The sequence below is a fragment of the Bufo gargarizans genome, chromosome 7 (assembly GCF_014858855.1).
Source record: "Bufo gargarizans isolate SCDJY-AF-19 chromosome 7, ASM1485885v1, whole genome shotgun sequence".
In the NCBI taxonomy this organism is placed as follows: domain Eukaryota; kingdom Metazoa; phylum Chordata; class Amphibia; order Anura; family Bufonidae; genus Bufo; species Bufo gargarizans.
Window position 1 is genome coordinate 24,901,003 of NC_058086.1, and position 13,853 is coordinate 24,914,855.

Sequence of the window (13,853 nt, forward strand, 5' to 3'; positions counted from 1 at the left end):
CTGGTCATAGACCCTACAAAGGAATTTCCTGGTGTGATGATCTCCAGAGGGGGCCTCCTGAGCCCTCCCTGTCAGCGAGGGACCTATCAATCTCATGCTCTCAGCTTTAGATAATGCTTGGAGCATCAAGGACTTATGCATCTAGCCAACAGCCAACAGTGCCCTCCTGAATTCAACTTTATCACCATCCGCAGAATTGTGATAGGGCAGTATTTTATGTGTTTAGTTTTCCTGTGGCGGTATTTTGTGCTGCACTACGGTATTGTGTTGTCCCTGCCTACTTCCGTTGTAGCGTGTGTTGGCCCTGTCTACTGGCGTTGCCCCGTCTTCTCTCAATTCGGACTCGCCTACAACAAGGGACCAATTTTAGTTTTTTTTTCTATGGTCATTTTTAGTTTTCAGTCTTCGTCTGCAGGCAAAAACATAGGGACTGTCTGGATAATGCCCTTAGGCCTCGTTCACATGAGAGATACGGATTAGGTCCGGATGCGTTCACTGAAACTCGCACCATTTTGCAAGCAAGTTCAGTCAGTTTTGCTTTGATTGCGTTCAGCTTTTTACGCAATGCGCAATGCGTTTTCAATGCATGTATGTTTCTGCACATTCTGTCACTGATTGAGTACTGTCAGACTGTGCAGGGACACCCCCCAACTAGTAACACCCCTCTGGACCTTCATTGCAAATTGTTAGCAATTAATTCATAAACGTCTACTAGGAATAATGGAGGAATGGCACAACACAGAGTTAAAAGAATAGATGCTCCAGAACTGTTATTTCATGGGGATGCAAGCAGTTATGAAAACCAGACATGTCAGGAGAGGTGAAAGGTCCTCTTTAGGAACTATATGAGAATAGATTATTAGGCCAGGGATCAGCAGTAGGTTTCCCCACATGTTGTAGACAGTGGGAGCCGTAGAGGAGCAGTTGCCTATAGACTGACATTGTGTAATAATGTGTATGACTAAAGCATGTTGTCAGTGCTGCGGTTCCGTTATAGTTCATTCGTTGGCCTCTATGAGAGAGAAGTCGGTCTGATGGAAAGGAAGTTGCATTACGGTAGTCAAGTGGAGTAACCCTGGTGTGGGAGGCCTCTCGTGACCCTCTGAGTCCTCAGATAACCCTGCTTCTGTGGTTTAATATATTGTGAATACGGCTAACAAATAACCACAGGACGCCTTAGCAAAAATTGGAGTGGTCCCGATCCCCACCATGAGCAGCTGAGTTCACATGGGAAACTTTGTTGTCCATTGCACCCAGGATGAAGATTAGTTATAGAATATGGAAATGCCTAAGGGTCCATTCACACGTCCGCAAAATGGGACCGCATCCGTTCCGCAATTGTGCGGAACAGGGGCGGACCCATTCATTTTTAATGGGGCCGGAATGTCCTATTCCTGTCCGCAATTGTCTATGAGAGTGCCGGCGATGTGCAGTCTGCAAAATGCACATTGCCGGTGTCCGTGTTTTGCGGATCACATACGGACAGTGTGAATGGACCCTTACAGTAAATGTGTTGCGCACGCTCATATTAACCCTCTGTCTGCCTCCAGATGAGAAGAGGAGTGGAATTCCTGGAACAGAAGATAGTGGGGGACATCATCACAGAGCAGTGTGTGAGGGTAAGATACCATGGCTTGGATTTAGGGTTTTCCAGTGTTACATCAGTGAAGCTTAAAGGGGTCACATCCCATGTAGAGAATTTATGGCATATCACTAGGTAATGCCATAAATGTCTGGTCAGTGTGGTTCCAAACTCTGAGACCCGCTCACATCTCCAGAACTGGGCCCTGAAGTGAAGGCTGAAGTATGCGCTCCATGTGTCGTCACTTTCCATTCACCAGTATGGGAACCGGTGCGCTCAGTTATTTTCGGAAGTCTCATAGCAGTGGGTCAGAGAAGACACTGTGCATGCGTGGTGCACTCTCTAGGAATGGGTCCCAGACATTAATGGCATAGCCTAGCCATACTTTCTAATATACTTTGTGTTTCAATTAGTCACTGTTACCAAGATCTCTGCTTGCTGTCAAGAAAAAGATAAAGTGGTTGTCTCACCTCGAACATGCATATCGCTAGGATATGCCACCAATGTCAGATGTTAGGACCCGCACCTAACTGTAGAACAAAGATCCCAAAGAGAACAAGAGTGCACAGTGCATGCGCTACCTTCCTCCACTCATTTCTAGGGGAGTGCAGAAAGTAGCCGAGCTTGGCTATCCCAGCAGTCTCATAGAAGTGGAAGGAGCAGTGGCTGCGCTTGTGCAGTGCACTCTCCACTCATTGCTGTGGGACTTCGAAAAATAGCCAAGGATGACGCTCGGTTATTTTTGGAGTTGCCATTGTAATAAATGTAGGGCAACCACGCATGTGCGGTACACTCTCCTGAACTTTGGGTGCTCCGTTCTAGAGATAGGTGCAGGTCCCAGAGGTAGGACTGCACCTGGTGGCATATCCATATATGCCACCAATGTTCAAGGTGACAACCCCTTTGACCTTGTCTACATCCAGAGGATCAGAAACCCATACAGATCTATAGCCATACAGCTGAGAGTTTGCTACAATTGTATCCTGCCTCGACAATCCTTTGTGAGCTAAATCTCTCTCCCATCCAGGTAGTTGCTACAATGTATCAGTGTGGGTAAAATGTGTCAACCTAGAGTGCGGATTGTTTACTTCGCCCAGAACTTCCTCGGCTGGATACAATTGTAACAAACTTTAAGCTGTAACATATAAGTCGTTGCAGGTGTTTCCATTCACTGACAGCAAAGATGTTGAACATGATGAGGAACTGAAACACAAAGGGAGGCATTTATTATTTGTTTTACGTGTGTCCTAGTTATAATGATGCAGTGCAGTCATTAGTTCATTTTGGAGGGGAGACCCCCTATACCCATCCACTCGCTCCTGTAGTTGACGCAATGATTATCTTTCTCTATAGATCTTCCAGTTGGATGAAAATCGTGAGTTCTACGCCTGTAATGTGGCTAAGTGTAAGTACGTGGCAGGGTACAGTGGTTTATCTATGTGGATATGTTTATACATGTTCAGTCCTCAATTCCATTTGATGACCTATATCAGCAGGATCAGGTCTTTAGGCTGCTTTCACACTCGCGTTTTGGGCGGATCCGTCATGGATCTGCAAAAACGGATCCGTTACAATAATACAACCGCATTCATCCGTCATGAACGGATCCGTTTGTATTATCTGTAACATAGCCAAGACGGATCCGTTTTCTATTGTGCCAGATTGTGTCAGAGAAAACGGATCTGTCCCCATTGACTTACATTGTGTGTCAGGACGGATCCGTTTGGCTCAGTTTCGTCAGGCGGACAGCAAAACGCTGCAGGCAGCCTCCAGAGCGGAATGGAGACTGATCGGAGGCAAACTGATGCATTCTGAGCAGATCCTTATCCATTCACAATGCATTAGGGCAAAACTGATCCGTTTTGGACCGCGTGTGAGAGCCCTGATCGGATCTCACAAACAAAAAGCCAAAACGCCAGTGTGAAAGTAGCCTAAGGCTACACAGCGATTTTGGGCGTGACACATGCTGCGTGCCCAAGTATTGCAGTGTACCAGGACAGGCATATACGGTAAATGAGTACCTCTCAACATTTGAATTGATGCCCGACTTGGTCCGACAGGAAAATCCCAGAACATCCTTTGCCTTTAATAGGGGCCTGTCATTTGCTATTATATTTCCACATCTAGCAGCGCTTCCTAGTCATATTACAATCAGCTCATTGTGAGGTCTGGTTCCTCTAAAATGTAAAATGTTCCTGTTGCTCGAGGGAACTTTCAATGGGTCCGTTGAAAACTCAGAAAATGCACCTTTTGTCATCCGCGTCTGTAATCCGTGTTTCCTGTCCGTCAAAAAAAGACCTGTCCTATTTTTTTGCCGGAAAACGGTTCGCGGACCCATTCAAGTCAATGGGTCTGTGAAAAAACACGGAGGCACACAAGATTGTCATTCGCGTCTGTGATCCATGTTCGTTTTTTTCCTATCATTTTCAAGGCAAACTTGACTTAGATTTTTTTTTTTCACTTTTCTGGTCTGGTGATCCTCCAAAAATCAAGGAAGACACACTGAAGAAAAAACGGACACGGATCCCGGAACATCGGAACCCCGTGTTGCGGACCGTGAAAAAATACTGTCGTGTGCATGAGGCCTAACTTGTCTAGCCCGTTGTATCAAATTTATCATTCCACCATTTTGATAAAATTGAGGCATTTTGGGACATCTCATCAAATGTTTAATTTTACAATCTCCTTCAGTAAGTGCAAGCTGTCAAACCCATCAGCTTATCAGTCACCTCCACAGAGCAGGTTGTAGGCATACATACCATAGCCGAGCAGTGATGGCTAACCTCCGGCACTCCAGCTGTTGTGAAACTACAACTCCCAGCATGCTCTATTCATTTCTATGGCGTTCTGAGAACAGCCAAGCAAGCGTGCATCGTGGGAGTTGTAGGTTTACCACAGCTGGATCAGTGGCGGATCCAGAGCCTGGTCTCGGGAGGGGCACTTTCAGATTATTTTCTGTCCGCCGCCACAAAACAATGGTACTTATAGAACAGACTACACAGTGTAGCGGTATACTGTATATTGTGTGGCACAGTGTAGAGGTATACTGTATATTGTGGGGCACAGTGTAGCGGTATACTGTATATTGTGTGGCACAGTGTAGAGGTATACTGTATATTGTGGGGCAAAGTGTAGAGGTATACTGTATATTGTGTGGCACAGTGTAGAGGTATACTGTATATTGTGGGGCACAGTGTAGCGGTATACTGTATATTGTGTGGCACAGTGTAGAGGTATACTGTATATTGTGGGGCAAAGTGTAGAGGTATACTGTATATTGTGTGGCACAGTGTAGAGGTATACTGTATATTGTGGGGCACAGTGTAGCGGTATACTGTATATTGTCGGGCACAGTGTAGAGGTATACTGTATATTGTGTGGCACAGTGTAGAGGTATACTGTATATTGTGGGGCACAGTGTAGCGGTATACTGTATATTGTCGGGCACAGTGTAGGCTATATGTGTATAACAAACATATTTCACATGAAAACTTACAATTACTTGACTTGACCCTTGGGGATCTCGGACGCCACTTCCACACTTTGGCCGGGGGCTCGGCGGAGCTGATGTTGTGTTTTATCCTAATGAGAAAGATTTTATAATAAGGATTTGGAGAAGGGGCAGAGGGATAGGCCGGTGCTGCTACTAGGGGGTCATACCATGGGGGAGTAATAAAGCCCACCATAATGCCCCCCAGTAGAAATAATTTGCCTTATAATGTGACAGTGCAAAAAATACCCCCTTGTAATGCCCCCAGTTGAGCTAATGTCCCCATAGTGCCCCAGTATAAAATACCCCTATATAGTGCCCCTAGTAAATGACCTCATAGTGCTCCACACCCAGTAATAAGAGCCCCCCTGTGCCAGTAATAACAGCCCCCAGTAATAACAGCCCTCCTTTGCCAGTAATAACAGCCCCCAGTAATAAGAGCCCCTCTGGGCCAGTAATAACAGCCCCCAGTGATAACAGCCCCCAGTGATAACAGCCCCTCTGTGCCAGTAATAACATCCCCCAGTAATAACAGCCCCCCTGTGCCAGTAATAACAGCCCCCCTGTGCCAGTAATAACAGCCCCTCTGTGCCAGTAATAACAGCCCCCCTGTGCCAGTAATAACAGCCCCCCTGTGCCAGTAATAAGAGCCCCCAGTGATAACAGCCCCCCTGTGCCAGTAATAAGAGCCCCCAGTGATAAGAGCCCCCCTGTGCCAGTAATAAGAGCCCCCAGTGATAAGAGCCCCCCTGTGCCAGTAATAAGAGCCCCCAGTGATAACAGCCCCCCTGTGCCAGTAAAAGGGGCCCCAGTGATAACAGCCCCCCTGTGCCAGTAATAAGAGCCCCCAGTGATAACAGCCCCCCTGTGCCAGTAATAGGAGCCCCCAGTGATAACAGCCCCCCTGTGCCAGTAATAAGAGCCCCCAGTGATAACAGCCCCCCTGTGCCAGTAATAACAGCCCCCCTGTGCCAGTAATAACAGCCCCCCTGTGCCAGTAATAAGAGCCCCCAGTGATAACAGCCCCCCTGTGCCAGTAATAAGAGCCCCCAGTGATAACAGCCCCCCTGTGCCAGTAATAAGTGCCCCCAGTGATAACAGCCCCCCTGTGCCAGTAATAAGAGCCCCCAGTGATAACAGCCCCCCTGTGCCAGTAATAAGAGCCCCCAGTGATAACAGCCCCCCTGTGCCAGTAATAAGAGCCCCCAGTGATAACAGCCCCCCTGTGCCAGTAATAAGTGCCCCCAGTAATAAGAGCCCCCAGTGATAACAGCCCCCCTGTGCCAGTAATAAGTGCCCCCAGTGATAACAACCCCCCTGTGCCAGTAATAAGAGCCCCCAGTGAATTGATAACAGCCCCCCTGTGCCAGTAATAAGTGCCCCCAGTGATAACAGCCCCCCTGTGCCAGTAATAAGTGCCCCCAGTGATAACAGCCCCCCTGTGCCAGTAATAAGCGCCCCCAGTAAAAGTATTGTATATAATAAAAAATAAAAAAAACACATACTTACCTCCATGTCAGCGATGCGATGCAGGCCTCTTCTGGCCTGTGTCTCACGCTGTATGGCTCAGGCAGCGCGATGACGTCATCGCGCCGCCTGCGCCGGCCTCTGATAGGCTGCAGGCACTAGGCCGGCAGCCTATCAGAGGAAGGGAAAGGGACACGCCTCTCCCTTCCCTGCCGCAGAACAGGCAGGCATCTGTATCGCTGTCCTGAGGACGGCGATACAGATGACTGGAGATGAGCGCTTCCACAATGGAAGCGCTCATCTCCCTGTGCCCCGCTGCCGCCGCCGCCAGCTCGGGGTGGGGGGGCAATTGCCCCGTTGCCCCCCCCCTGGATCCGCCACTGAGCTGGATAGGATAGCCATCACAGCCATAGAGGCAGACCATTCTCCTACAAGAAGAGGGGCCGAGGTTGTTCCCTTTACTATTAGGTGGTGTGAACCTGTGCTGGACTCCCCTTAGCAAACAAAAGGCTGAGGAACTGGCTTAAGCAGGGAAGCGTTCCTTCCTGGCAATCGCCTGCTCGCTAGCGGAGGAGATCATCTCCCCAGTATGGGGATGAGTGATTGCTAATGCCGTCCCTATACTGAATGATTGTTTGCCGGCAGCAGAGTGCCAATTACACGGCATGATCTGCCGCCGGCAAACTAAGATTTTTAAACATATTGACAGACCCCAAATACCAAGAAAGACTCCATTAGTTTGCTCGTTCATCGGGTAATCGGCGGCAGTATTACACGGCCAGATCATCGCTAACGAGCGCTCATATGAACACTTGGTAGCGATGATCTTAGCGTTGTCTGTAGGTGTAATAGGACCTTCTGCGTCATAGAAAGGGCATGTAGGGAAGAACAAGCACTGGGCCTTACTGTCCTGGATGGCACAATAATGGGGGGCACCTATTTAGATCTTCGCTATGGGGTCACTTCTATTTTATGTCCACTACTACAGAGAAGCCATATTTTGGGCTCCCTGAGGCACCAAGATCCTGGTGTAACTGCTATCTCACATAGAAGAGATGTAGCTATCATAGCTGGGGCTCCAAAAAGCACAGGAAAGTATGGCACCATGTATCATTCTCCATAGTGTAAGCCCTGGGCATAGATGCTATACGTACCCCATAAAGGCCAGGTGGAAGTACTATGTGATCCCGGGCTATAGGTGAGACACAGTAATGTCACTATCGGCCATGTAGTCAATGAAATCACAAACTCCATCTCCCCAGAGTCTCGTGCCTCCTTTTCCTGGTGGAGTATCATTTCTTGGAATCGTTTCAATTTTTCTCTTTCACTTTTGCTATCTGGTTCTTTGCATACAATGCCATGAAGGATTTCACCTACACCCCACAGGGGGTTTCCATGTTCTACAAGAGCTTCTACAGGTCCTTCTCAAAAAATTAGCATACTGTGATAAAGTTTATTATTTTCTGTAATGTACTGATAAACATTAGACTTTCATATATTTTAGATTCATTACACACCAACTGAAGTAGTTCAAGCCTTTTATTGTTTTAATATTGATGATTTTTGGCCACAGCTCATGAAAACCCAAATTTCCTATCTAAAAAAATTAGCATATTTCATCCGACCAATAAAAGAAAAGTGTTTTTAATACAAAAAAAGTCAACCTTCAAATAATTATGTTCAGTTATGCACTCAATACTTGGTCGGGAATCCTTTTGCAGAAATGACTGCTTCAATGCGGCGTGGCATGGAGGCAATCAGCCTGTGGCACTGCTGAGGTGTTATGGAGGCCCAGGATGCTTCACTGCGGCGTGGCATGGAGGCCATCAGCCTGTGGCACTGCTGAGGTGTTATGGAGGCCCAGGAGGCTTCAATGCGGCGTGGCATGGAGGCAATCAGCCTGTGGCACTGCTGAGGTGTTATGGAGGCCCAGGATGCTTCGATAGCGGCCTTAAGTTCATCCAGAGTGTTGGGTCTTGCGTCTCTCAACTTTCTCTTCCCAATATCCCACAGATTCTCTATGGGGTTCAGGTCAGGAGAGTTGGCAGGCCAATAGAGCCCAGTAATACCATGGTCAGTAAACCAGTTACCAGTGGTGTTGGCACTGTGAGCAGGTGCCAGGTCGTGCTGAAAAATGAAATCTTCATCTCCATAAAGCTTTTCAGCAGATGGAAGCATGAAGTGCTCCACAATCTCCTGATAGCGGCTGCATTGACCCTGCCCTTGATAAAACACAGTGGACCAACACCAGCAGCTGACATGGCACCCCAGACCATCACTGACTGTGGGTACTTGACACTGGACTTCAGGCATTTTGGCATTTCCCTCTCCCCAGTCTTCCTCCAGACTCTGGCACCTTGATTTCCGAATGACATGCAACAGTCCAGTGCTGCTTCTCTGTAGCCCAGGTCAGGCGCTTCTGCCGCTGTTTCTGGGGAATGCGGCCCCTGTAGCCCATGTCCTGCACACGCCTGTACACGGGGGCTCTGGATGTTTCTACTCCAGACTCAGTCCACTGCTTCCGCAGGTCCCCCAAGGTCTGGAATCGGTCCTTCTCCACAATCTTCCTCAGGGTCCGGTCACCTCTTCTCGTTGTGCAGCGTTTTCTGCCACACTTTTTCCTTCCCACAGACTTCCCACTGAGGGGCCTTGATACAGCGCTCTGGGAACAGCCTATTCCTTCAGACATGTCTTTCTGTGTCTTACCCTCTTGCTTGAGGGTGTCAATGATGGCCTTCTGGACAGCAGTCAGGTCGGCAGTCTTACCCATGATTGCGGTTTGGAGTAATGAACCAGGCTGGGAGTTTTTAAAAGCCTCAGGAATCTTTTGCAGGTGTTTAGAGTTAATTAGTTGATTCAGATGATTAGGTTAATAGCTCGTTTAGAGAACCTTTTCATGATATGCTAATTTTTTGAGATAGGAATTTTGGGTTTTCATGAGCTGTATGCCAAAATCATCAATATTAAAACAATAAAAGGCTTGAACTACTTCAGTTGGTGTGTAATGAATCCAAAATATATGAAAGTCTAATGTTTATCAGTACATTACAGAAAATAATGAACTTTATCACAATATGCTAATTTTTTGAGAAGGACCTGTATAACGCCATAACCTTTCTGGATACATCCTATGTAAACCCAATCCCTCTCATTTATTACAGGAGCACCCAATCCATTGCCTCTAAACAGTGGCTGCCAGGAAGGAAGATGGAGGATTTACCCGCTGACCTGGAGGCGTCCTGTCCTGTGCAGATACATAAGCTGCTGTATCTGCGCATGCGCTGAATGCTTTCAGGAGTGGATGCCTCCAGGTTAGCAGTCATTTGGATAAGGCTACATGCACACGACCATTGTGTGTTTTGCGGTCCGCAAAACACGGGTGGCGTCCGTGTCCGTTCCGCAATTTGCGGAACGGCACGGACAGCCTTTAATATAACTGCCTATTCTTGTCCGTAAAGCGCGGACAAGAATAGGACATGTTATATTTTTTTGGCGGATCACGGAACGGAGCAACGCATGCGGACAGCACACGGAGTGCTGTCCGCATCTTTTGCGGCCCCATTGAAGTGAATGGGTCCGCATCCGAGCCGCCAAAACTGCGGCTCGGATGCGGACCAAAACAACGGCCGTGTGCATGAGGGCTACATCAGCGGCTGAGCCTCCACCAACCTGACATAGATGACCTATCCAGGAGAAACGCTGGAATATTATAAAGATAAATATAAAGATCAGCTGCGCTGGGGGAGATTTACGGAGCTAAAAGCACCAGAACTGTTTTCCAAGGGGCATGGAAGCATCGCACAGTATTAGTAAATATGCCCTATTGTTTTGTGACTACTTGTCATACATTTTGCGCATTTAATCATTTTTACGTGTGTTGCTGTTTCTTCAGATATAAGGTCCAGATGGAATTGGTCCCGGGTGTTGTGCCTCTTGGCCATCGCTTGTGTGCTGCTGGTTTTACTCCTAAAGAATGAGAATCTCATAAGTAAGTTTTACGTCACAGTATTGTGCTGTATATATACAGTATGCCTCCCCAATGTTTGGGTGTACATGCCCATTGTAATGGCGTCCTAAAAGGTTTAAATTACCTAGGCCCCTTTCACACGGGCGAGTTTTCCGCGCGGATGCGATGCGTGAGTTGAACGCATTGCACCCGCACTGAATACCGACCCATTCATTTCTATGGGGCTGTTCACATGAGCGGTGATTTTCACGCATCACTTATGCGTTCCGTGAAAATCGCAGCATGCTCTATTTTGTGCGTTTTTCACGGAACACAGGCCCCATAGAAATGAATGGGGTTGCGTGAAAAACGCAAGTATCCGCAAGCAAGTGCGGATGCGGTGCGATTTTCACGCACGGTTGCTAGGAGACGATCGGGATGGAGACCCGATTATTATTATTTTCCCTTATAACATGGTTATAAGGGAAAATAATAGCAATCTACAGAACACCGATCCCAAGCCCGAACTTCTGTGAAGAAGGTCGGGTTTGGGTACCAAACATTCGCGATTTTTCTCACGCGAGTGCAAAACGCATTACAATTTTTGCACTCGCGCGGAAAGATCGCGGGTGTTCCCGAAACGCAAGTCTGAAAGAGGCCGTAGAGGGGTTGTCTTACGGAGAAAAAAAACGTTCATATGCCTAGTTAGGGAATATTGATATTATTGACGGCGGTCCCCCGCTCAGGACCACCCTCTGAGACAGAATGGAGAACCTCTCTAAAGAAGTGGCTCCTATTCTGATCAGCCACTAAGAAAGATTGCCTCGATTTCTACCGGACTTGGCCCCACGTGGAATCACAGGGTCTCGCATTCACCGTGTAATACTGCATTTCTCCTGTAGTGGCCGCTGTAGGGAAAATGTGTAGCCAGCTACAACCTCCCAGATGAGATCAGCGGATTGCTGAAGGCAATTAAATTATTTTTTTTTATTTTTTTTATTTATTTGTTTCTTGTCTTGCAGAGTGGTTAAAGGCGATGACTGCAGAAAAATCTCCCCGTAAGTACTAATTATAAGGCTATAATTACCGTCATCCTCATAAATTGATAACTAATACGTTCCTTAATGAGTTCCCAGCATCATTAATTGTAGTTTCCTGGAATACAGTGCCTGGCTAGTGCACAGGTCTTATCTTGTTATGGTAGATGCCTACAAGCCCGGAGCTGTATTAGTATGCTTATCCATAAACAGCAATACCATCATGGTATGCATCAAGAGGTCATGTTTGATGGTCCTAGCCTGGGTAGGTCTTACATTCACATTAGAATGGCTCCCATACTACTCACTTTGACCACTATGAGCACCATAACATGGAACTCGTCGTTGTTGTCACCCTACATTTCAGACAACATTCGACTTGCAGAATCTACATTGTATTATGTGATACAGCCGTTTGAGTCTCCCTTCTGGAGGACCATCCAGTTCTCGAGCCCTGTTGGGATGGTGGTGTCACCCAAGACATAGAATGGCTTCCTATCCTGAGAGTTCTTCTGGAGTGGTGGGCTAGATAATGTCAAGGGCTTGCAATAGACTACATCCCAATGTATTTTTTGTGTGTCACATCCCAGTGGGTTTCCTCAAGGATAAAAAGCAGCAGCTTCTCAAGGAACATTGCTGTCTTATGCGTATCTTTGGAGTAGGAGCCTTTGAATGTAAGTCCCATCTCTGTATATGACGTCAATGACCAATATCCAATTTTTGTTTTCCTCAGGTGAAATCTTCAATAATCGTTCAGTCTTAATTCTCTATTCTCCTGATGACGAAGAATATGAAGACCTGGTGAGAATATTTGCCTCTTCTTTGAAGGATCTCCAGTTGGATGTCGTCTTGGACCAGTGGCATCGTATTGATATGAGTAAAATTGGTCCCCTGCCTTGGTACCACAAGCAAAAATCGAAAGTTTTGGAGAAAAATGGCTTGATCATCCTCCTTTTCTCTGAAGGAGCCAGAAAGAGGTACATTGCATATCAGGCACAGGACGCAACGCAACACAAGGACCCGGATCCTTACCAGTCATTTGGAGCTGTGCTAAACTGTGTACAGTCTGATTTTTGCAACCAGAAGGCCAAAGGGCGCTATCTTGTTGCCACTTTCAGTCCCTCCTGTCCGGATGTTGTCCCAGAACCATTCACATCAGTCCCCATCTATGAGTTACCATTATGTCTTGAAAAGTTATTGAAGGAAATTGCAGGAGTCAATGTCAAAAAACTTGGCCGTAAGCAAGCAAAGAGACTTTCCAACACAATCCGGGAGAGACTGTCCGGCAAGGACAAACCAAAACTGACAGGCAGTGTCGCGGTGGAATTACAGCCCTTAGTGCAGAGTCCAAGTAAAGTTTCATAAAATATGGTGGAGGATGCAAGTACACATAAGCTGAAGGACAAACTTGACTCAGAAGCGAGTGAACAACAGTGTTCAATTAAAGGGCTGAAGGAACCGGGATGTTGCCCAGAAGTCCTGACCGCTCCTCTTGATGAGTCAGGAATGGTACGAGACTGGCGCTGCGTTCAGCAATTTCTCAATTTGTTTCTATGAAACGTGACTGTTTTCGCTGTTGTCTGTATATGTATTTTTGTTGTAATTATTTCTTAATTTGTGACTCTCACCTGGGATTTCAAGAAAATTATCGTCATGATAATGAGAAAATAATGAAGGAAATAAAACCTTATTTTTGTTATTTTCGTTGCATTTCAGTGCAGTTAAAAAGACTCCCAGCAACTGCCACTGCGCAGAAGGCATTATATGCAGCGCATGCGCGAGATGTGGACCAAGCCTGACGTGGTGTAGCAAATTCAGTTCCATAAAATTCAGGCTGTCTGGGACAGCCTTATTTAAGCCCTACCCATAAGTGGGCATTTATAGTGAGTTTAAAAATCGGAAGTTACTCCGTGTGCATTACGTTTCCGTATGTCTGTATTTTCATTCCGCAAAAAATAGAACATGTCCTATTATTGTCCGTATTACGGACAAGGATAGGACTGTTTTGCAGTCGTGTGCAAGAGGCCTCACCCTGTAGTGCATTGCCCATGTCCTTAATGGTCATACGTCCACCATCCTAGGCTGGGACTAAAGGTAGGCAAAGTAGGTCCTTGTGTGTGGCCACCTCTACAGTGGGCAAGAGAAAGCAGAGGTTTATCAGAACTTAAAAACGAGCCCAACTTCGTAATAAGTACTATCAGCAGCGAGATTGCTCAAGAAATGTAAAAGCTATTATTATTAACATGGTCATCGTTATGTCATATTCCCCACGTCCTTGGACTCTATACACTACTTTCCACCACCTACGAAGATCTAACTGATCAAGTGATT

General features: G+C 46.7%; 1 protein-coding gene across 1 annotated transcript in view; it reads left to right on the forward strand.

The window, feature by feature from the left end:
* Positions 1-13,192, forward strand: part of IL17RC (interleukin 17 receptor C) — a 50,399-nt gene extending 37,207 nt beyond the window's left edge. The window contains exons 15-19 of the mRNA XM_044301267.1: positions 1,551-1,619; positions 2,936-2,987; positions 10,432-10,527; positions 11,508-11,543; positions 12,256-13,192. Of these exons, the coding sequence (XP_044157202.1) occupies positions 1,551-1,619; positions 2,936-2,987; positions 10,432-10,527; positions 11,508-11,543; positions 12,256-12,887 (885 nt within the window). The 3' untranslated portion in view covers positions 12,888-13,192. The remainder of the gene's footprint in view (positions 1-1,550; positions 1,620-2,935; positions 2,988-10,431; positions 10,528-11,507; positions 11,544-12,255) is intronic.
* The last annotated feature ends 661 nt before the right edge of the window (positions 13,193-13,853 follow it).